Source organism: Chiloscyllium punctatum, chromosome 17, assembly GCF_047496795.1.
Source record: "Chiloscyllium punctatum isolate Juve2018m chromosome 17, sChiPun1.3, whole genome shotgun sequence".
Lineage (NCBI taxonomy): Eukaryota > Metazoa > Chordata > Chondrichthyes > Orectolobiformes > Hemiscylliidae > Chiloscyllium > Chiloscyllium punctatum.
This window is the reverse complement of record NC_092755.1, coordinates 93,652,185-93,676,933: the sequence shown is the minus strand read 5'-3', so window position 1 is coordinate 93,676,933 and position 24,749 is coordinate 93,652,185. Positions and strand designations below refer to the sequence as shown.

General features: G+C 42.5%; 1 protein-coding gene across 1 annotated transcript in view; it reads right to left on the bottom strand.

The window, feature by feature from the left end:
• The window catches only part of morc2 (MORC family CW-type zinc finger 2), a 91,796-nt gene that overhangs the window by 59,618 nt on the left and 7,429 nt on the right, over positions 1-24,749 (bottom strand). Inside the window, exon 2 of the mRNA XM_072587959.1 lies at positions 13,847-13,900. Within this exon, the coding sequence (XP_072444060.1) occupies positions 13,847-13,900 (54 nt within the window). The remainder of the gene's footprint in view (positions 1-13,846; positions 13,901-24,749) is intronic.

The following is a 24,749-nucleotide window of genomic DNA, read 5'->3' as shown; positions in this document are numbered from 1 at the left end:
TAATTGAGAAAAAACACAGAAGGCTGATCAACACTTCAAGAAAAATGAGATAAACAGACTTTTAATCAGCAATGGAATCAAGTGCTATGGAGTTAAAAGGTAGGAAAGTAGAGTTTAGGATTATCAGGTCCACCATGATCTCACTGAATGATAGAGCGGACACGATGGGCAGTGTAGGCGAACGTGTAGGAGATTAGAGTCAAGAGTGTGGTGCTGGAAAAGCACAGCAGGTCAGGCAACACCGGAGGAGCAGGAAAATCAACATTTTGGGCAAAAGTCCTTCATCAGGAATGAGGCTAGGAGCCTAGGGTGAGGAGAGGTAGGAAGGTGGACAGGTAAGGCAAGTCATGAGGGCAGTGCTGAGTTGGAAGGTTGGATTTGGGATAAGGCGGGGGAGGGGAAATGAGGAAACTGGTGAAATCCGCATTGATGCCATGGGGTTGGAGAGTCCAGAGACATAAGATGAGGCGTTCTTCCTCCAGGCGCCAAATGGTTTGGGAGTGGCGATGGATGCGATCCAGGGCCTGCATGTCCTTGGCAGCGTGGGAGGGGGTGTTGAAGTGTTCAGCCATGGGGCGGTGGGGTTGGTTGGTGCAGGTGCCCTGGAGATATTCTCTGAAGCACTCTGCAAGTAAGCGTCTGGTCTCCCCAATGTAGAGGAGACTGCATCAGCAGCAATAAATACAGTAAATAACGTGTGGAAGTGGTGTGAAACTTTGGATGTGGAAAGCTCCTTTGGGGCCTTGGACGGGGGGGGGGGGGGGGTCAGGGCGCAGGTTTTGCAATTCCTGTGGTGGCAGTGGAAGGTGCTGGGAGGTGAGGGTGGGTTGGTGGGGGTGTGTGCACCTGACGAGGGAGTCATGGAGGGAACAGTCTTTACGGAAAGCAGATAGGGGTGGGCAGAGTGATATACTTCTGTTCCTATATCTTATCTTTATCCCAACTTTGAACCTGTTTAATTCTCTTTTTATATACTAATAGGGTTGTGCTTCCACTATTTTCAAAATGTTTAATTTATAATTGTGATTTTTACTACTGGCACTGGAACAGGAAGAAAAATTAAATGCATTAAGACGCTTAATTCCTTAAACATGCAATTTTATTTAATTTCTGACAGGTTAGTGCTTTGAGATTTTGGAGAAGATTTATAGATTAGGTTAAGCATCAGATTGTAAGTTTGCTCGCTGAGCTAATGAATTTGTTCTCAGACGTTTCGTCACCATGCTCGATATCATCAGTAGGCCTCCAGTGAAGCATTGATGTTCTGTCTCGCTTGGTATGTGTGTGTCTCGGTTTGTTGTGGTAGGGGATATCACTTCCAGTTGTTTCTGAGGTTGGTAAATGGGATCCAAATCAAATGTTTGTTAATGGAGATCTGGTTTGAATGCCACAGACAAAGAGGGACACCAGTTCAACTGGAATAATATCGTGGGACATGCTAAACAAAGATACGCACAGGAATTCCTGGAGGCCTGGCATTCAAACCAGAACTCCATTAACAAACATATAGATTTGGACCCCGTTTACCAACCCCTCAGAAACAGAACAGGAAATGATATCACCTACCATAACAAACAGAGACAGATAAATAGCAAGTGGGACAGAACACCAATGCTTCACCAGAGGCTTACTGATGCTGTTACCGAGTGTAGTGACGAAATGTCAGAGAACAAATCCACCAGCTCAGCGAGCAAACTTACAACTTGAGGTTAGCGCTGAAATACATCTTCAACCACAACTGGAAGGCAAAGCAGGCACTGGAGTCAAGTTGGCATTACGCCTCAAAACAAGATTTGAATGAGATTTAATGAGCATTTAAGACCTAACAGAAATAGGCAAATGACTTCTCAAGCTTCTTTTACAAATCAGTAAGATTATAACTGACATTCAAGTTCAGTTTTTCACTCAGACCTTCAGTACTTTGAACATTTAAGAATTCAAAAACTAACCTCTCAGTTTTGTACATCCACAATAATTAAAGGTTAAGTCGCCTGGGAGAGAAGATTCCAAAGGTGCACGTTTGAGAGTACTGAAATTCCTTGTAATCTCAGTTTTAAATAACTCATCTTTTATTTGAAAACCATATCCCCTAATTCAAGTTTCTAGGGAAACAATTTCAGTGTCTACCCTTCAACCCTACATATTGATGGGATCAAATCTCATTCCTCAAACTCCAAAAAGCGTAAGACTCATTTCTGCACATACTATCAGAGAACTCTCTGATCTCGAATCAATCCAGTGAACTTCTGCTATAGCTACCAATTCTTTACATAAGAAAACCAAAACTGTACATATCGTTCAGAGTATAATCTCAGCAAAGGGAGACTCTAGCAAGACTTTTTTATTCGCATAATCAAACTTTTCAGCAATAAAGTTTGACATACTGCCTGCTTGCCTGCCTAGTTACTTTCTGTACCTGCATTTTAACGGTGTTCTTGTAGAAGGCTAAGAACCTCACAACTTTAAAAATAGTGATCTTTTTATTCTTCCCTCAAAATAAATAACATCACATTCCCCAAATTACAGAGTCTTTGAAATATGCAGCAACTTCAGTCCAAAGTGCTCATGCTGACCAGATAGTCTAAATTAATCTAGTTCCATTTACCAGCATTTGGCCCATATCCCTATTAACATAGATTCCAAGTAGTGAGGTACCACTAGCCATAGTCTATTATTCATGCGGTTTTCAATCCATTAATCTAGTCTATGCTATTAAACTTATCTCCATCCTCCAAGCCTCACTTGTATCTAGTCAACTGTCTTCCTGGTGGCCACTTGAGGAACAATATTAAAATAGCAGGGTTATTGTTGTGGGTGATTTCAGCTTCCCCAATATTGTGTGGGACTTAAGATCGGGCACAATTTTTGTTTTAGGTGCATCCAAGAAGGTTTCTTGAAATATTATTTAGACAGTCCAACTCGGAAAGGGGCCACACTAGACATGGGGAAATGAGCCTGGCCAGGTGATCAAAGTTTCAGTTGGGAAGCATTTTTGGAAAGGTGATCATAATTCTATACATTTTCTGTTAGTTATGGATAAGAACAAGACTGGTCCTTAAGTTAAAGTGCTGAATTGGAGGCCAAGGCTAATTATAGAGTCATAGAGATGTACAGCATGGAAACAGACCCTTCGGTCCAACCTGTCCATGCCGACCAGATATCCCAACCCAATCTAGTCCCACCTGCCAGCACCCGGCCCATATCCCTCCAAACCCTTCCTATTCATATACCCATCCTAATGCCTCTTAAATGTCGCAACTGTACCAGCCTCTACCACTTCCTCTGATAGCTCATTCCATATCCATACCACCCTGTGTGGAAACGTTGCCGCTTAGGTCTATCTTATATCTTTCCCCTCTCACCCTAAACGTATTCCCTTTAGTTCTGGACTCCCCCACCCCAGGAAAAGACTTTGTCTATTTATCCTATCCATGCCCCTCATAATTTTACAAACCTCTATAAAAGGTCAATCCTCAACCTCTGACGCTCCAGGGAAAATAGCCCCAGCCTGTTCAGCCTCTCCCTATAGCTCAAATCCTTCAACCTTGGCAACATCCTTGTAAATCTTTTCTGAACCCTTTCAAGTTTCACAACATCTTTCTGATAGGAAGGAGACCAGAATTGCATGCAATATTCCAACAGTGGCCTCACCAATGTCCTGGACAGCCGCAACATGATCTCCCAACTCCTGTACTCAATACTCTGACCAATAAAGGAAAGCATACCAAATGCCTTCTTCTCTATCCTGTCTATCTGCGACTCCACTTTCAAGAAGCTATGAACCTGCACGTTAAGGTCTCTTTGATCAGCAACACTCCCTAGGACCTTACCATTCCGTGTATAAGTCCTAAGATTTGCTTTCCCAAAATGCAGCACCTCACATTTATCTGAATTAAACGCCATCTGCCACTTCTCAACCTAGTGGCCCATCTAGTCAAGGCAGGAATTAGAGAAATTAGATTGGGGCGGCTGATTAAGGGTAAATCCACATCTCATATATGGGAGTCTTTTAAAGGCCAGTTCATCAGAGTTCAGGACTAGCATGTCCCTCTAACCATGAAAATTAAGGATGACAAAATTCAGGAACCGAGGATGATAAAGAGATATTGAAAGATTAATCAAAAAGAAAAGAATGCATAAGTAAGGTTTTGGAAACTGAAATCAAACAATACCCTTGAGGAATATAAAAAGAACAGGAATGAACTTAAACAAGTAGTTAGGAGGGCTAAAAGGAGCCATGAAATATTCTTGGCAAGTAGGATTAAGGAGAATTATGTCATGTCTTGGAGGCGGTCTTGTCTCACAAATTTGATTGAGGTTTTTTTAAGTAACCAAAATGGCTCATGAGGGTCCAGCATTAGATGCTGTCTACATGGACATTACTCAAACATTTGATAAGGGGCTTCAATGATAGGCTGGCCCAGAAGCATAAATCACAGTTGTTAACTTAGTTGCCAAGTTCGATTTTTCCGTCTGGAGGCCCTTGACCAGAGGTTTTCCGCAAGGATGAAAACATAGGTGGTCTGATTAGTAAGTTTGCAGCTGACATGAAATTTGGAGGAGTAATGTATAATGTGGAAGGCTGTCAAAGGATACAGGAGGATATATAAGAAATAGGAGCTGGAATAGGCCATCTGGCCCATCAAGTATGATCATGGCTGATGTTTTTGTGGACTCAGCTCCACTTAACCACCGGCTCCTCATAACTCTTAATTCCTTTACTGTTCAAAAATCTACCTTTGCCTTTAAAACATTCAATGAGATAGCCTCAACGTTAGTTGGCAGGTTGGGCAGAGGATTGGAGTTTAATCAGAACAAGTGTGAGGTGATGCATTTTGGGATGTCAAATGCAAGAGAAAAATACATTGTAACTGGCAGAACTCTTTTGAGCATTGCTATAGAGAGTGCAAGTCCAAAGCATTCTGAAAGTGACAACACAAGTGGATAAGGTGGTAAAGGCTGCATACGGCATATTTGCCACCAGTCAGGGTATGGAGTATAGAAGTTGGCAAGTCATGTTGCAACTGTATAAATCTTTAGTATGGCCAAAATTGGAGCATCCTGTATGGCCAAAATTGGAGCATGCAGAGGTTATGGAGAGGGAGCAAAAGAGGTTCACCAGGATACTGCCTGGGTTGGAGCAATTAGACAAACTTGGATTGTTTTTGCAATAGCATCAGAGATTGAGGGGCAACCTGATAGAAGTATATAAAATTATGAGAGGCAATGGATAGGTGGACAGTCAGGACTCTCTTTCTCAGAGTGGAAATGTCAAATACTGGGGACATGGTTAGTAAAAGGGGGAATATTTAAAAGGAGCTGTGCGAGGCAATTTGTTTTTGTGCAGAGTGTAGATGATGTCTGGAAAGCACTGCCAGGGAGCTGGTAGAAACAGATACAATGGCAACATTTAAGAGGTATATAGAAAGACACATGAACATGCAGGAATAGAGGGAGACAGACCAGGTGCAAGCAAATGGGATTGGTTTAGAATTGCATTATGGTGGATTGTGGACCCTGTTCCTGTGCTGCACTCTTCTATGTTCCACTTTTTTTTGCAGGAACAATCCTAGATGACCCTGTAAAGTCCTCCTTATTAACATACGGAGGCTATAGCCATTCCTAAGAGCATTGGTGGTTGGGCGGAGGGGGTCCAACCTACAGCACATAGACTGCAGTGTTTGAAGAAGGCAGCACACCAACACCTCAACCTGAGCTAAAAATCTTCTGAAAACTCACTAACACCCACACCTTCTCGAGGTGCAACTAGGTATGGGCAATAAATGCTGGCCCAGCCAGTGATATGGCATCACATTCATGTCTGATATTGTCTTCCACTCTCGGAGTGCTTATCAGAAGGACAAACTTTGGCTGATTTCCATTCTGCAATCCAAATATACGAGTTGATTTTACATTCCTACTCTCACACTTATTTAATATCAGAACATGTGTCAGATTCATTCAGCTCCTTTTCATCAATTGAACCAAAGAATCCTTGCTTACATTTAATCACATTTCTTTAATCAAGGGTCCTCAGACTCAATATGTAGTAAAACCATATATAAGACAATTCAGATATTGATGGTTTTATACATTCCAGAAAAGAATTAAACCTAATGCAGGAAGATTCAACAAGATACACAGTGTGAAACTGTTTAAAATACATTCCTTGGTGAAAGGAAAAGTTATAGACTGTTTACTTTAAGCAATCAATAGACTTTGTATTAATAAATTACTCTGCCATAAGCTGAGGCAAAAATCAGTTCAGAGGTCTTAAGATTGCTCATCCACAGCAAAAACCAGCAAATTAAAGATCAAAGTGCTGCAGAATATACAAGAAGAAAGTGAGTAAAAGCCTTCACGAGTGCTTTAGGCCTTAAATAATGAAATAGACAGCAGCAGTATGAGGGGTTTGGAAGGTTACAGCAAAATATCAGGAAACTAACTTCAGGCAGGCATATTTTCCATATAATCAACAGTGCTGTTGTAGAAAAAAGCAACATTCTTTCTCCCACACACAAAAAATTATAGGATGCTCTTGTGTATTTCTCAGCAACCAATTATGAACTTCTTGCTATCACTTTCTATTCAAAAGTAACAATATCATTACAAACTGTTATTCCATATCCCTTCCTGTTCAAAGTCTTTGAATGTGTTGTTGCCTCTCAAATGCTTACTTATCTTTCCCAGAACTCCCATGTTGAATCATTCTAAAAGATTTCCGCCTGTCCCACAGTACCAAAAACACACTTACCTAAAATTACAAACACTAATCCCTTATCGCTACACTCAATCTCTCACCCTGGCAACTGCTGAGGCTGAACTAGACTGTTTGCAAACATGGCATCATATTTAACCAAACCCCTGTTGCTCAGATCCTAACTTATACCAGGTTACCTTCGTGGATGTCTTGATGATGTACACTGGCCCTGATTAACCAGAGAACAGGTTTTAAAACTTTCATTCTTGTATTCTAACCCACCACGATCATTAAGGCCCTACTTATTTATGTTATCTCTTCTAGTCCCAAAACCCAATGGACATACTTCCATTCTTCCAATTCTGGCCTCGAACATAGCCAGTTTTAATCACAGCTTCACGACAGGGCCTTACCACTGGAACTTTCTCCTTAAACATCTCTTTTCTCTTCAGACACCAGTTAAAACTGAAGTCTTCACCCATTTTATTCCTGCCTTGATGTCTCCTTATGTTGCTTGAGGCCACATGTTATTTGATGATACATCCCATTGCACCATACAGCATGTCTTACTTAAAAGGACATAATACAAAATGTGAAATTTAAAAAAGGGTTAACAATCATTTCCTATCAATTTCATTTGCCAGGTATTGATGATAATAATTGTTATATCACTTGAGATAAAGGATAAAAAATATATCTCTTTCAAATCTACAACATAAATTTTGGCACACCATTAGGCATGTTTCAGCTGAAACTGCTGGGGGTAAAGAAGCACTGTATCATGCCATTACTGAAACTGACAATATCCTGGGCAGTGACTAAAATAGAAATTCAGACATCTCATTGTGCTGCTGTGCTCTGACTTATTCAGTATATATATATTAAAAACTGTTGAGGATGAGAGTCTCTAAAGGAATATAAACAGATCACAAGTGGGAGTGGGCAAAATATTGGCAGATGGAACAATGTGGGAAAATCTGTTGTTATGTACTTGGGCAAAAATAAGAAAGTTCAGTATTAGATAAATGGAGAATGAATACAAAAAGCTGCATCACAGAGAGATTTGGGGCCCACTATGCATAAATTACAAAAAGCTAGTATTCGTGTTAAATAAGTATTAAAGGAAACAAATGGAACATCAGTCTTTATTTCAAAGGAAATGGAGAACAAAAATACAGGAGTTTTGCTCAAATTATTTAAGACACTAGTTAGGACACTAAAAAAGAATGAACAGTTTGTTCCCATTATCTAAGGAAAGATATTTTGCCTGTGGAGGTAGTCCAAAGAAGGTTCACAAGGTTGATCCTGGCTTTGGAGGGATTTTCTTGAGGGGAGGTCAAGTAGGTTGACCCTGTACTCACCGGTGTTTAGAATAGTAAAAAGCAACCATATGGAAACATATAAGATTCTTAAGAGGTTTGACAGGTTAAGTGCTGAGTAGTTGTTTCCCCTTGTGGGAAAATCTAGAATCAGAACGCATGATCTCAGAGTCAGATAAGAGAAATTTCTTCTGAAGGTATTGAATCTGTGGAATTCTGTACCACAGAGGGCTGTAAAGGCTAGGTCGTTAAGAATATGCAAGGCCCGGGTGGACAGGTTTTTACTTAATCAAAATAATGGGGGAAAAACGCATTAGAGGTAAGGATCTTCTGCAATTGCATAGCACTTTAGTACATAGGAATGGCTCTGTTATGCATCATCAATGACACTGAACCGTAATCATCATGCAGGCAAACAACAGCTAATTTCTGCAAGCAAAATTTCCATAAACAGCAAACATATAAATAACCAGAAGGGAAGACTCCCAGTTCCTTTGAAAGAGGCCGCATAACAGTTTCTCTCAAACCTATTTGGTTAAAAAGGCCCCTTTTGTAATGAATTAGTCAATATAGAATGCCACTCCATATGATCTACCATGGGCAGAATCTTACCAAATGCTGATTACTGTGGGCTGTGACAAGCTGTCTAGTAGAATTGGGAGAGATGTTCAGCAAGGCTAAATCACAAGATTCAAGGTCATCTAGAAGATACTTTTTATGCAAACCTGTTCAATGTGTTAGAAGCACACAGGACTTTTCCTGGGCCTTCTGTTTCAGGCACAGAGACACTAACAATGTACCAGAAAAGCCCCACCAAATACTAACGAGGACTGAATCTGCTTAGCTTCTGAGGTCAGGTGTTTTCACACTCATATGGCTTCAGGCTCACTATAATGTATAGTTATTTTGACCAACCTGTTTCATCATGTTATGACACCAAAGAAGATAGGACATGAACCTTCTTTTGCAAAAAGGAGGAATATTGCCACTGCGCCATAAGAGCGCTTCACACATTTTGGAAGCTTTTCTCAAGTACTATGACAAGGTTCTCTATCGGTAGCAGCAAGATTCCAACAAATGGTCTGTATTGCTTGTCAAATACCTTGTTAACAGCCCAACTCGCTACTGGTTTTGATCTAACCAAACAAGCCACATAAACTGGCTGCAGATATAATACAGAGAAAGAGAAGACTGCAGATGCTGGAGAATCTAAAAAAGTGGGGCACTGGAAAAAGCACAGCAGGTCAGGCAGCATCAGAGGAGCAGGAGAGTTGATGTTTTGGGTGTAAGCCCTCAGGAATGTGGAAACCAGAGCAGATTCTTGGAGCGTTCAACTCTCTGTTTGCTCAAAATGACTTCCATTGTGGACTCACAGCATCCATTTCTTAGGGCACCCTCGATCCACAGACAGTGACATTTGACATGGAGTCATAGAGACATACAGTGTGGAAACAGACCCTTTGGTTCAACCAGTCCACGCTAAACATAATCCCATGTGCCAGACTCTAAGAATACGCGTGGGACATTTCTAAACCACTTCAAACACTTTTGCACTTTGATACAGTACAGCCAACTATCATTGCAATGCTGCTGCAAGGAAACTGTTTACTCTCAGACACACACCCAGCTCATGGGTACAGTAGGAGAGATACACATTGTGAGAGGTATTGCAACAAAGATAGTGGCACTTGACCTGGCAGAGTGGAGAAGGACATTGACCTGCTTCCTACAGTGCTGTGCATTCCCCAGATGGCTGAGAGCACTTTAACCTGGGTGACAACCTCTAACTTGGGTGGCATGTTCTAATATCATGGTCTCCATACTAGTCCAGGGAGGAAATAAAAGTACATACCACCTGTGCACCAACCCATTTAACATGACCTCCAGCACCCAACTTTCTTCCTGTCTGCCACGACGGAGACAAATGTTAGTACCAGACTGACAGCAGCTACCCAGTTTCACAATTTGCTTCTTAAAGACCTCACTGGAGCAAGGGACGATATTCAATGAATGGCAAGTGATTCCAGAAATAGCATGTGGTAGGATGGGCAGAAAATAGACATGATACTCACCACAAGAGGTCAAACATCAATTAAGGCAGTGAGTATACCAAAAAATGTCAAGAACACTTGCTCAACTTTGCAACAAGGATGATTCCACCAAACTTAGCCAAAACTTAAAATTCATAGAACATAGAACATAGAACAATACAGCACAGAACAGGCCCTTCGGCCCACGATGTTGTGCCGAACTTCTATCCTAGATTAAGCACCCATCCATGTACCTATCTAAATGCCGCTTAAAGGTCGCCAATGAATCTGACTCTACCACTCCCACGGGCAGCGCATTCCATGCCCCCACCACTCTCTGGGTGAAGAACCCACCCCTGACATCTCCCCTATACCTTCCACCCTTCACCTTAAATTTATGTCCCCTTGTAACACTCTGTTGTACCCGGGGAAAAAGTTTCTGACTGTCTACTCTATCTATTCCTCTGATCATCTTATAAACCTCTATCAAGTCACCCCTCATCCTTCGCCGTTCCAACGAGAAAAGGCCGAGAACTCTCAACCTATCCTCGTACGACCTACTCTCCATTCCAGGCAACATCCTGGTAAATCTTCTCTGCACCCTCTCCAAAGCTTCCACATCTTTCCTAAAGTGAGGCGACCAGAACTGCACACAGTACTCCAAATGTGGCCTAACCAAAGTCCTGTACAGCTGCAACATCACCTCACGACTCTTGAATTCAATCCCTCTGCTAATGAACGATAATACTCCATAGGCCTTCTTACAAACTCTATCCACCCGAGTGGCAACCTTCAAAGATCTATGTACATAGACCCCAAGATCCCTCTGTTCCTCCACCTGACCAAGAACCCTACCATTAACCCTGTATTCCGCATTCTTATTTGTTCTTCCAAAATGGACAACTTCACACTTGGCAGGGTTGAACTCCATCTGCCACTCCTCAGCCCAGCTCTGCATCATATCTAAGTCCCTCTGCAGCCGACAACAGCCCTCCTCACTGTCCACAACTCCAGCTATCTTTGTATCATCTGCAAATTTACTGACCAACCCTTCGACTCCCTCATCTAAGTCATTAATAAAAATTACAAACAGCAGAGGACCCAGAACTGATCCCTGCGGAACTCCACTTGTAACTGGACTCCATGCTGAATATTTACCATCTACTACCACTCTCTGACTTCGACCGGTTAGCCAGTTTTCTATCCAATTGGCCAAATTTCCCTCTATCCCATGCCTCCTGACTTTCCGCATAAGCCTACCATGGGGAACCTTATCAAATGCCTTACTAAAATCCATGTACACTACATCCACTGCTCTACCCTCATCCACATGCTTGGTCACCTCCTCGAAGAATTCAATAAGACTTGTAAGGCAAGACCTACCCTTCACAAATCCGTGCTGGCTGTCCCTAATCAAGCAGTGCCGTTCCAGATACTCGTAAATCCTATCCCTCAGTACCCTTTCCATTACTTTGCCTACCACAGAAGTAAGACTAACTGGCCTGTAATTCCCGGGGTTATCCCTATTCCCTTTTTTGAACAGGGGCACAACATTCGCTACTCTCCAGTCCCCTGGTACCACCCCCGTTGCCAGTGAAGACGAGAAGATCATTGCCAACGGTTCTGCAATTTCCTGTCTTGCTTCCCACATAATCCTAGGATATATCCCGTCAGGCCCGGGGGACTTGTCTATCCTCAAGTTGTTCAAAATGTCCAACACATCTTCCTTCCTAACAGATATCTCTTCTAGCTTATCAGTCCGTTTCACACTCTCCTCTTCAACAATACGGTCCCTCTCGTTCGTAAATACTGAAGAGAAGTACTTGTTCAAGACCTCTCCTATCTCTTCCGACTCAATACACAGTCTCCCACCACTGTCCTTGATCGGACCTACCCTCGTTCTTGTCATTCTCAGGTTTCTCACATACGCATAGAATGCCTTGGGGTTATCCTTGATCCTATCCGCCAGGGATTTTTCATGCCCTCTCTTAGCTCTCCTAATCCCTTTCTTCAGGTCCCTTCTGGCTATCCTGTATCCCTCCACTGCTAGGGCCTAGTGTGGACACCACGTTCGAGCTTCACGCGACACTTCCGGTCCCGGTGACGGCCCGTAGCGCGGGCATCGGAAGTGGCGTCGGTGGCCGTTTCTGCGCCACGGAAGCGGGTGGAAAAAACCCCCGAGAAATCTGCGATAGGCAGAGCCCAGCTTCGGACCGGGCAGCACACACAGGCCCTGGCCTCATAGACTACAAGGGACAGCCCCTGATCCGTCCCGGCAAGGCAGATCTTGGCGAAAGTCCAGAGACAGGCCGTAAGCCGATACGAACACAATGGGTGAACGGCGCAGTAAAAACCTTCTGGTCCAGCTTGGACCCAAAAAATTCAGTTGTATCAATTGTTTGGACATTTATATTTCTGAATCTAAAGTTCAGCTGATCCCTAGTAAAGGACATGAAATTGTTTAACAAGAGTGAATTTTAAATTTTACTTTCAGCTGAAAGATAACAATGGCAAGTTCAGACTGTTGAATATTTCACAACGCAGCCCTGCTCTTCCAGAAGTTAGATGTGATGATTACAGATAGGAGTTTAAGAAGTTAACCTCCACCAGCTGCTTGACAGTCCAGTTGCTAAAAGAAGTTTTCACCATCTATGCTGGAACATCACTGACATACTGCCAAAAAATGCAGTATGTCTGATATTAGGACATCACCAGTAACTGGGACCACAGTTTCAACTGCTTACTCAAATTTGCCTTGATCATTATTCCAGACCCATGGACAAGACCAACAGGATTGCTCTTTTCTATCGTTTACCAGTCTAGCCTTAGGAAATTTCATTTCCAGTGCCTCTTATCTCCTCTCTCAGCATTTTCAGTCAGTTCAAGGTCATGCTTGATCGATTTCCAGAGCTGCCTCAATCCCACCGATTGTTTACTAGTATTTCATTGTGCAAGTCTGTCAGGCAAACTTCAAGGTTTGACAAGAAACCCCTTCAGCTGCATCCGTTGAAGAACAACTGATGGAATGTTATTATAGCTATAGACCACATCTACATTGCCTCGCAGACCGCTGAAAGTTTTCCAAAAACCCTTATGTAGGAGTCAGTATTTAAAAACTTTCAATATTTATTTGACTACTGGATCAGGCAGATATTAAATTGGTTCATTCACAAAACTGGATTAGTGATTCTGGAAGAGCACAGCAGTTCAGACAGCATCCAACGAGCAGCGAAATCGACGTTTCGGGCAAAAGCCCTTCATCAGGAATAATTGGATGCTGCCTGAACTGCTGTGCTCTTCCAGCACCACTAATCCAGAATTTGGTTTCCACCATCTGCAGTTATTGTTTTTACCTCATTCATAAAACCGTCATGACAACAGCACTGGTGAAGCATTGTACTGCGGTGTTAAATTGATGTTAATGCTGTATACCAAGAAAAATGGTCAGGGAAAATTCAATCTTAATAAGCACACAAGTGAACAAAGTGTATTAATTTATTTGAGTCCCAAAGAATTCATAGAGGATTCAAAACATTAACACCGTTTCACCCTACAAAGAAACTGTCAGACTTGAACTTCTTCAGTCCTATGTGTTTCATTCACTGATGTTTCTCATTTGGATAAGCACTAAATGAAATAAAGAATCCAAGCTAGCTCAATGATATTAAATTCATACAATAAGAATGGAAAGGACAATTACAAAAGACCTGCACAAATCTTACTTGTGATCTTTTCAAAGGTGGTAATAAATTTGAAAGGAATAACACCTACAGATTTAAACAAAAAAAAAATCTTACCTGGCATTGTCTACTAGTTCAGCCAATGCTCCAAAAAGAAACTCATGAGTGGTTCTGAAATTCAAAACACGGAAATTGTTATAAAAATGCCCTTCATTATTTTGCCATCAGATTTTCAGTAGTTTGATTGCATACAAGAACATTTTACACGGTCACACTAAATATTATCAGGTAGTCAAAGAATCAAGTAGAATAAAGAATGTATGGAATTGTCATATTATATCCATCTGAACTGTTGACAATTATAGATGGTTTCTTCCAAAATTGAGCTGTGTTTAACAAAGACAGTGCATAGAGTATCTTGTCATACCTTTTAGAAATGTCTTAAGTCCTTACTAATTTGAAAGTACAATTATCATTATTGCCAAGTGTGACAAGATAGTACACAGCAGGATCACACAAGTGGAAATTGAAAGTTTTGTCATAAGCTTTAGGAAATTTTCAAGGTGGTAAAATAAAATGGCTGTATTTGTCCTAAATTCTTTATCATACAATTTCGAGCCTTAATTATTTTTGAAACATTTTTCAGTTCTTGCAAACCAATTTTTTTGTAATTCATTCATGAGATGAGGGTGTCACTGGTTAGGCCAACATTTCTTGTCCACCTCTAATCAACCAGAGAGAAATTAAGATTTACATGTAGGCCAGACCATGTAAGGGTGGCGGTTTCTTAAAGGGGAACATTAGTGAACCAGATGGGTTTTGCCAAAAATCAACAATAGTTTAATGATCATCACTAGACTTTCAACTCCAGGTTCTTAATGAATTCAAATTCCACCATTAGCCATGGCAGGATTTGAACCAGAGTCCCCAGAACATTACCAGAGTCTCTGGATTAACAGTCCAGTAATAATCCCACTAGGCATCACCTCCCCTTAACATCACTGTATATCAATAACGGGAATGCTAGACCATTATAACAGAACAAAATAATCAGCATCTCAGCAACCTGCTAGACATTGAAGGTGGTACGAAGAAGCTTCAAATACCTGTTTTAAAGGATACACTGAGAATTGGTAAAAAGAGAGGTAAAAGCTTTAAGAGTTAATCTTGTATAAAATCCATGACAGCTTGCCTGCAATTTAACATTTGAATTAAAGCTAATTTTTAAATCTAAATACTTAGAGATTTTGGGGCAGGACTAATCAAGGAGGAGGAGATGCGGTCAGCTACTTAAGAAATCAGCTTAACTAATTTTTGTAACTGCTTGTCAGGCAGTCATGGTCATTAAATAAGGTGGATCAAATGCTCTGTCACAGAACACATTGGTGGAGATTGCAAGTTTCGTGAAAAGGGAGGGGGGGGTGCGTTTTTCCCTGTTTTCCTCTTTCTTCAGTATCAAGGAGTTGAATAGGTGCAAGAAAGGTGAGAGTTTAAGAGTGACATCACAGAGGAAACATAAATTCATCAAATAGGAGTCAGTATGGGACAAGTGTCAACTGTGATAAGTAAAACTGTTCAATCTTTAAAATAGAAATTGGTCTTTAGTTGAGATCAAGTGTATTCAAAGCATATGGAAAAAGTTAAAGTCCCTGGTTTCTCTTCAATATTCTTTAAACTAAAGGTAGCAAATGCAAAGAAAGAGCAATTTAAGAGTTAAGTCATGGAAAACTGACTTCCCATGTTGGAATGCTCCTCTTGCATGACACAAGAAGTCTAGCACACCTCCATGTGCGCAGGAACGGACTCCAGTTACTGTAAACCTGCTTTTTGGATCTGGAGCAATGGCCAAGTGGGGCATTGACAAGGCTGAGGCTCAAACCTCAGGTTAAAAAAAACACAGATTAAAAAAATCTTCAGCAGAGCACAGCAAGAGCCAAAAATTATGGTATCCAGAGTGGGACAGCAAAGGTGACAGGAGGTTCTATTGCAAGGGAAACAGACAGAAGTTTCTGCAGCTGTAGATATAACACCTGGATGTCAGGTTTCCTCCCTTATGCTGGGATCAAAGATGTCAGTAAATGGTTGCTGGGCATTCTGAAGAGAAGGGAGGACAGTCAGAAGTCATGGTGGCAAGATCTAGGTTATGAAAAAGGGCTAAGGTCCTGCAGGCTTTCTTGCGGGCGTGGAGCTGTTAGGAAATAAATTCAACAGCATGCCCTCAAAAGGTAGCAATTTCTGGATTACTAGCAGTAAGGTCAAAAAGAGAACAGACTGGGTGAATATGCAGCTGCAGGGAAGATGCAGGAATTTAGATTCTTGACACATTGTGACCGAGATACATACAAAAGCTGACGGGTTGCACTGCAGGAGGACCAGGCCCACAGGGCATTCACTAGTCAGGAAACAAAAATGGAAATGAAAGATAAGAAAGTAGAAAGTGAAAGTGGAAGGCAGAGTAAACAAGGACTAGCAGCAAAAAGGGGAACAGTATAATAAGTCTGTATGAAATGTCAAAAGACAAGTCCAAAAGGTTCTATATCTGAATGCACAGAATATTTATAATATGATAGAAGAACTAACAGCGCTAGTAACTGTAAGGGATATGATTCTGAGTACAGAGACATATCTGTGAAGTAACCAAGGCTGGGAACTGAACATCAAAAGGTATTCAGAAACAAAAATAGAAATTGCTGGAAAAGCTCAGCAGGTCCAGCAGCATCTGTGGAAAGAATTCAGAGTTAATGTTGAGTAACCTTTCCTCAGAGCTTTTTATTTATTTATGGGATGTGGGCATCACTAACTGGCCAGCATTTATTGCCCATCCCCAGTTGCCCTTGAGAAGGTGGTGCTGAGGTGACATCTTGAACTGCTGCAGTGCACCTGCTGTGGGTTGACCAACAATGCCATTAGTGAGGGAATTCCACTCAGCTCTTTTGCCCATGTTTGATCTAAGGCTGTAATGCAGTGAGGAGCTGAGGGAATTCGAGAATTTTGACCCAGTAACAGAGAGGATCTTTGGGTGAATTTCTGTAGTGCATCTTCTAGATAACACACACTGCTGTTACCAAACATTGGTGTCAGAGGCACTGGATGTTTGAGGCTGTGGTGCCAAATAAGCGGCTGCTTTGCCCTGAATGATGTCAAGCTTCTCGAATGTTGCTGGAGCTGCACTCATCCAGGCAAGTGGAGAGTATTCCATCACGCACATGACTTGTGCCTTGTAGATGATGGACAGGCTTTGGGGAGTCAGGTAGTGAGTTACTTGCCACTGTATATTTAGCCTCTGACCTGCCCTTGTAGCCATTGTATTTATGTGTAGTGTCCAATTGAGTTTCTGGTCAATGATAACACCCCCAGAATGGTGATAGTGGGGGATTCAGTTATGGTAACACCATTGAATGCCAAGGGACAATGATTAGATTGTCTCTTACTGGTGAAAGCTATAGCCTGGCATGTGTGTTGCCTGAATGTAACTTGCCACTTTTCAGTTCAAGGCCGGTTACTATCCAGATCTTGTTGCATTTGAACATGGATGGCTTCAGTATCTGAGGAGATGCAAATAATGCTGAACATTGCACAATCTTCAGCAAACAGCCCCATTTCTGACTTTATGATGGAGAGAAGGTCATTGATGAAGCAGTTGAAGATGGTAGACCTAGGACATTATCCGGAGGAACATGGGCAGAGATGTCCTGGAGCTGAAATAACTGGCCTCCAACAATCATCTTATGTGGCAGGTATGACTTCAACCACTGGAGAGGTTTACTCGATACCCACTGATACCAGCTTTGCTAGGGGTCCTTGATGCTACACACTGTCAAATGCAGCCTTGATATCAAGGGTTGTCACTCTTCACCTCTGGCATTCAGCTCTTTGAATCAATGAGGTTAGGAGCTGAACGGCCTTGACGGAACCCAAACTGTACATCAATAAGCAGTTTATTGCTGAGGAAGGATCACTTGAACCAAAATGTTAACTCTGATTTTTTTTCTGCATATGCTGCCAGACCTGCTGAGCTTTTCCAGCAATTTCTGCTTTTGTTTCCGATTTACAGCGCCTGCAGTTATTTCAGTTTTTACCAAAAGGTATTCAATCTATAGGAAAAATGACCAGACAGAAGTTTGTAAAATATTGAGAGGTATAGATAGAGTTAATGATAGTTGTCATTTCCCTAGGATGGGGGATTTCAAGTCTTGGGGCACACTTTTAAGATGAGAGGAAAGATATTTAAAACAAGACGTTGGGGCAAACTCTTTTTACAGTGGATGGCTCGCACGTGCAATGACCTTCCTGGGGAAGTAGTAGATGAGGGTACAATTACAACATCTAAAAGGTATTTGGATAAGTACATGACTGGAAAGCTTAGGAGAGATATGGCCCAGGAGCAGGCAGGTGGGACTAGTTTAGTTTGAGAATATAGTCAAGAATGTGGTGCTGGAAAAGCACAGCCTGTCAGGCAGCATCCAAGGAGCAGGAGAATCAACATTGCAGGCATAAGCCCTTCACCATAAGGCCTCATTGCTGATGAAGAGCTTATGGCCGAAACGTCAATTTTCCTGCTTCTTGGACGCTGCACTTTTCCAGCACTGCATACTTTACTCTGATCTCCACCATCTGCAGTCCTCACTGTCTCCTAGTTTGGAAGTATGTTCAGCGTGGACTGGTTGGACTGAAGGGTCTGTTTCCATGCTCTACAACCCTGTAACAGGTCATCTGGAAGAGATGGGGTGGCTTTAGTCAAAGATAAAATCAGTGCAACAGCAAAAAAGGATATTTGTGCAGGAAATCTACAATGTAGAATTGGTCTGGGTTGAACTAAGAAGCAACAAACAATATCTAGACCAAACAAATCACATTAGCAACACTATGGAAGACAATTTCTATAGTATATGCAATTTTTATTTTAGAAAGACCAGTACATTGAGGAATCAGGTTAAGGGACAGGCTATCCTAGAATTGGTTTTCTGCAATGAGAAAGGATTTATTAATCATTGCAATTTCTTTTCGAAAAGCACGCATTGATCTTTTTTTGCTGGCGTAAAATGCTGATGTATAAAAGTCACTGGGTGTCCTTGTACATCATTCATTGAAATCAAGAATGCAAGTTCATAAAACAGTTAGAAAGACAAAAGGTATGTCAGGCTTCATTGAAAGAGGGTTGTAGCACAGGAGCAAGAAAATCAAAGGCTTTGGCAAGACTTAACCTGGAGTACTGCGCACAGTTCTGGTGTCCGACATAAAGTAAAAAAGGTATGCCTGTCTTATGAAATGAGAACCATTTTGGAGATAGCAACCATTACTATAATTATCCTAAATGTAACTGAGTTAAGGATAAGGATGAGGTGGGAATAAAAGTTCTTAAATGGGCAAAGGCTAATTTTGCTAAGTTATATATAATTTGGCCCATGGGGGATTGACATTGCGGACTGCATTGTGGATTTACATGTCACAAATGGACTGCAGCAATTCAAGGTGGCAGCTCACTATCACCTCCTCAAGGGCAAGTAGGATGGACAATAAAGCCTGGCCCAGTCAGTGACAACCGCATCACATGAATGAACAAAAAGAACAAGAAATGGACTGGGAGCACTGACTTGAAGATAAAACAGAGAACAGTGGGAGGCATTCAAGAAGAAAAGAGAGTATTGAGAAATATGTTCCCAAAAAGACAAAGGGTGAGACAAAGACCAGAAAACCCTGGTGCAAAGGGACATAAAAAGGTTAGGATTAAGAAAACTTATAGCAGATACAGCATGTTCACAATGGCAGAATACCAAGAGAAAAGAAAGCAAAGAAAGTATGAGAAAGCATTGCTGGTTAATATAAAGGAAAACTCAGGATCTTTACAAAATATACAATAAGCAAGAAAATAAGTTGGGCAAGAATACAGCCCATTAGGAGCCACTCAGGTTGAGAAAGAGTATATGGAAGATAAGGGCAGAGTCTTCAATGAATACTTCATGCCAGTCTTCACAATGGAAAAGGTTGACTGGATGTAGACATCAAAGTGGCGGACTGTGAAATATTAGAAGAAATTACATAGAAAGGAGGTATTAATAGATTTAGCAGCCTTTTTAGTGGATAAATCCACAAGCCTGAATGAGATATATCCCAGACTGTTGAAAAGGGCAAGGTAGGAGATATCAAGAGCCCTGACAGTAATTTTCATATTATCTCTGGCCATACGTGAGGTACCACCCAATTCCTCCAAACCAAAGGAGTATCCATGGGCCCCACTTCCTCCAAACCAAAGGAGTAGCCATGGGCACCCGCATGGGCCCCAGCTATGCCTGCCTCTTCGTAGGATATGTGGAACAGTCCATCTTCCGCAGCTACACTGGCACCACCCCCCCACCTTTTCCTCCGCTACATCGATGACTGTATCGGCGCTACCTCGTGCTCCCACGAGGAGGTTGAACAGTTCATCCACTTTACCAACACCTTCCACCCCGACCTCAAATTCACCTGGACCGTCTCAGACTCCTCCCTCCCCTTCCTAGACCATTCCATTTCTATCTTGGGCGACCGAATCAACACGGACATTTACTATAAACCGACCGACTCCCACAGCTACCTAGGCTACTCCTCCTCCCACCCTGCCCCCTGTAAAAATGCCATCCCATATTCCCAATTCCTTCGTCTCCGCCGCATCTGCTCCCAGGAAGACCAGTTCCAAAACTGTACAACCCAGATGGCCTCCTTCTTCAAGGATTGCAATTTCTCCCCAGACGTGGTCGACGATGCCCTCCACCACATCTCTTCCACTTCCTGCTCCCCCGCCCTTGAGCCCCTCCCCTCCAACCGCCACCAGGACAGAACCCCACTTGTCCTCACCTACCACCCCACCAACCTCCATGTACAGCGTATCATCCGCCGTCATTTCCGCCACCTCCAAACGGAAACCACCACTCGGGATATATTTCCCTTCCCTCCCCTATCAGCGTTCCGAAAAGACCACTCCCTCCGTGACTCCCTCATCAGGTCCACAACCCCACCAACCCAACCTCCACTCCCAGCACCTTCCCCTGCAACCGCAAGAAATGCAAAACTTGCGCCCACACCTCCCCCCTCACTTCCCTCCAAGGCCCCAAGGGATCCTTCCATATCCGCCACAAATTCACCTGCACCTCCACACACATCATCTATCGCATCCGCTGCACCTGATGTGGCCTCCTCTATATTGGGGAGACAGGCCGCCTACTTGCGGAACGTTTCAGAGAAAACCTCTGGGACACCCGGACCAACCAACCCAACCACCCCATAGCTCAACACTTCAACTCCCCCTCCCACTCCACCAAGGACATGCAGGTCCTTGGACTCCTCCATCGCCAGACCATAGCAACACGACAGTTGGAGGAAGAGCGCTTCATCTTCCGCCTAGGAACCCTCCAACCACAAAGGATGAAATCAGATTTCTCCAGTTTCCTCATTTCCCCTCCCCCCATCTTGTCTCAGTCAAATCCCTCAAACTCAGCACTGCCTTCCTAACCTGCAATCTTCTTCCTGACCTCTCCGCCCCCACCCCACTCCGGCCTATCACACTCACCTTGACCTCCTTCCATCGCATTTCCAACGCCCCTCCCCCAAGTCCCTTCTCCCTACCTTTTATCTTAGCCTGCTGGACACACTTTCCTCATTCCTGAAGAAGGGCTTATGTCCGAAACGTCGATTCTCCAGTTCCTTGGATGCTGCCTGACCTGCTGCACTTTTCCAGCAACACATTTTCAGCTCTGATCTCCAGCATCTGCAGTCCTCACTTTCTCCTGCTAATGTTGTACCATTATTTAAAAAGTGAGGAAGGGATAGGCCAGGAGATTACAGGCTACTCAGTCTAATCACAGTGGTGGAGAGGTTGGACTGAATATATCTATGCTTGGAGATAGCCAGAGGAGCTAGGGATAGTCAGCGTGCACCTATTAAGGGAAGGACATGTTTAAAAGACAAAGATAATACATTTCACGTGGCCTACATGGTCTTTAGCAAAGGTTTTGAAAAAGATCCCTCATAACAGACTGGTTAACAAAGAAGGAGCCCGTGGAATCCAAGGTAAAGTGTCACAAAAACTGGTTGACAGGCAGGAGGCAGAGGTTAATGGTATAAGAATGCTTTCTGAAGCTGGAAGTTTGCTTCCAGTGCTGCTCCCCAGGATCTTTACTGGGGTCCTTGCTGTTTGTAATATGAATTAATGATGTGAAGTTAAATGCAAGAGGGAATATCAAGATTATCACAGGCAAGGTGAAAATTGTAGAAGAGTAAACCATGAGGAGGATAGCCACAAGATGCAGAAGGGTATCAATGGGCTGTTCAAGTGGCAATGCATTGGTAAGTAAAATTCAAAATGGAGAGTTAACACACTTGCAAGGACTGAGGCAAATACTAGGACCTTGGAAAGTATTGATGATTGGAGGTCTTGTGTGCATATCTGTAGATCCCAGAGGTAGAAGGTCAAATAACTAATATGGTTAAGACAGCATATGGCATACTTGCCTATATTAGCAGAGGAAAAAAATGCAAGACAGACATGTAGGTGGCGAGAAGAACACAGCAAGCCAGGCAGCATTGGGAGGTAGAGAAGTCGATGTTTTGGGTGCAACTCTTCCTCAGGGCTTGGGGTACTGCAAAGCGGGTGGCAGGGGCAAGGTGGTGAATTGGGGAAAGGTGAAGACAGGTAAAAGGTACGATCTGGTAGGTCAATGGGAGGAATGAATTCGATTGGTGGCAGGGAAGAGTGGAAGGGAGAGGGGAAGAGGATGGGAAGGGAGGTTATTTGAAATTGGAGCACTCAAGGTTGAGTCCTCTGGACTGTAAGCTGCCCAAGTAAAATGCAAAAGCAGGGAGGTGTTGCTTGAACTGTATAAAATGGTGATTAGGCCACAAATGAAGTACTGCATGCAGTTCTGGTCAAATTTTGGAAAGATACGACTGCACAAAAGGGGGTACAAAGGAGTATTACCAAGATGCTGTCTGGTGTGAACTACAAGGAAAGACTGGATAGCTGGGGTAATTTTCCTTGGCTCAGCAAATATTAAGAGGAAACTGTCAAAGATGCGTAACACTGAAGGGTACAGAAGGTTGACAGAGAAAGGCACTTATTTCATTTGTAGAGGGGTTAATAACAGGGACATATAGATTTAAAGAAAGAGACAAAAAGCCTAAAAGAAATATTTTCATCCAGAGAATGATGGAAGTCTGGAGCTCTCTAACTTCAAGGGCAGTCGAATCAAAACTTTTCAAAGTTTAAGCAGTGCTTAGATACTCACTTGTGTTGCCATAGCCTTGAAGATTATGGGCCAAGAGCTAGAAATGGGATTAGTCTAGTTAGATCTTTGCAGACTGGGCATATATGATGGGCTGAATGGCCGCCTTTTGTGTAATAAAAGTCTATCAGAAATCAGCAGAATCTTCAGTGCAACCCAATATCCCACTGCTGAGTGTCTTTCAAAAATTTAGATGGGTGTGATGCAAACAATTTAAAATGTGCACCACTACATTTTCCCAAATCTCAGTGATATCACTTTTCCCATCACCACTTAGGGAAGCACTATGACAGCTTTAGTACTGTCTGAAAGCTTCAGGGTATTTTTCTCTCACTGTTGCCAAATGCAGGGCTGCTCAACATTTGTTTCCTGCTTTACAAATCGAGAACCTTGCAGCAGCAGTGAATATGTTAAACGTTCAAAAACCCCTGGGGTTCCTTCTTAAAGCCAGTCTGCAGTTTCACCATTAAATTGTTCTGCTCCAGTGAAATCAGATTTCCACGTCACTAAATGCCCCATGTTATGCACAGTTAAGGATACACTCCTTTCATATAACCTTTGCCATTATGTATAAACGAAACACTGAATTGATCCTAAGGGAATATTAAAGCCCAGCAAGTCTACAACATCTGAACACAGACATATTCTCCTTATTAATGAACTGAGCCCAAAATATTTAAACAGCCTGCAAAAATCTAAAAGGTGCTTCAGTTAAGAAGCAATACCTTTGAAATATAAAAACTGTCAGAAAACTAAATAGTGGGCTGCAATGCTTCCATTAACACATTGTACTAATGTGGGAAGACCCTAAATTTAATTATATATTTGAACTCCATATCCCTGACTTTATGGAGCATTTATGGATAATTAAGGGAAAGAGAAGAAAATGCTCGCTCCTTATCATGATCTGATAATCATGATTACAAAATACAAAAGTGGCATTTTTAAAAAAAAAATATTTATTTGTGATGTGGATGTTGCTGACTGGCCAGCATTTAATGCCCATCCCTAGTTGCCCTTGAGGAAGTTGTGGTGAGCTGCCTTCTTGAACTGCTGCAGTCCACCTGCAGCATTGATCCTGACATTCCAGGATTTTGTCCCAGCAACATGAAGGAACGGCGATATATTTCCAAGTCAGGATGGCGAGTGGCTTGGAGGGGAACTTGCAGTTGATGGCGTTCCCACGTATCTGCTACCCCTTTCCTTCTAGGCAGAAGTGGCCGTGGGTTTGGAGGGTGTTCTGAGGATCTTTGGTGAATTCCTGTAAATAGTACACACTGCTGCTACTGAGCATTAGCTATGGAGGGAGTGGAAGCTTGTGGACGTAGTGCCAATCAAGTGGACTGCTTTGTCCTCAATGGTGTCAAGCTTCAAGTGTTGTTGGGGCTGCATTCATCCAGGTAAATCAGGAGCATTTCATCACATCCCTGATTTGTGCTTTGTAGATGTTGGACAGGCTTTGGAGAATCAGGTGCTGAATTACCTACCACTGTATTCCTAGCTTCTGACCTGTTCATGCAGCCACTGTGTTTACATGGTGAATCCAGTTGAGTTATTGATCAATGCTAACACCCCAAGAATGTTGATAATGGGATATTCAATGATGGTATCACCGTTTAATGCCAAAGGGCAGTGGTTTGATTGCCTAGCATTTGTGTGGTGTGAATGTTTCTTGACATTTTTCAGCCCAAGCCTGGATATTGTCCAGATCTTGTTGCATTTGAACATGGACTGCTTCAGTATCTGAGGAGTCTCGAATAATA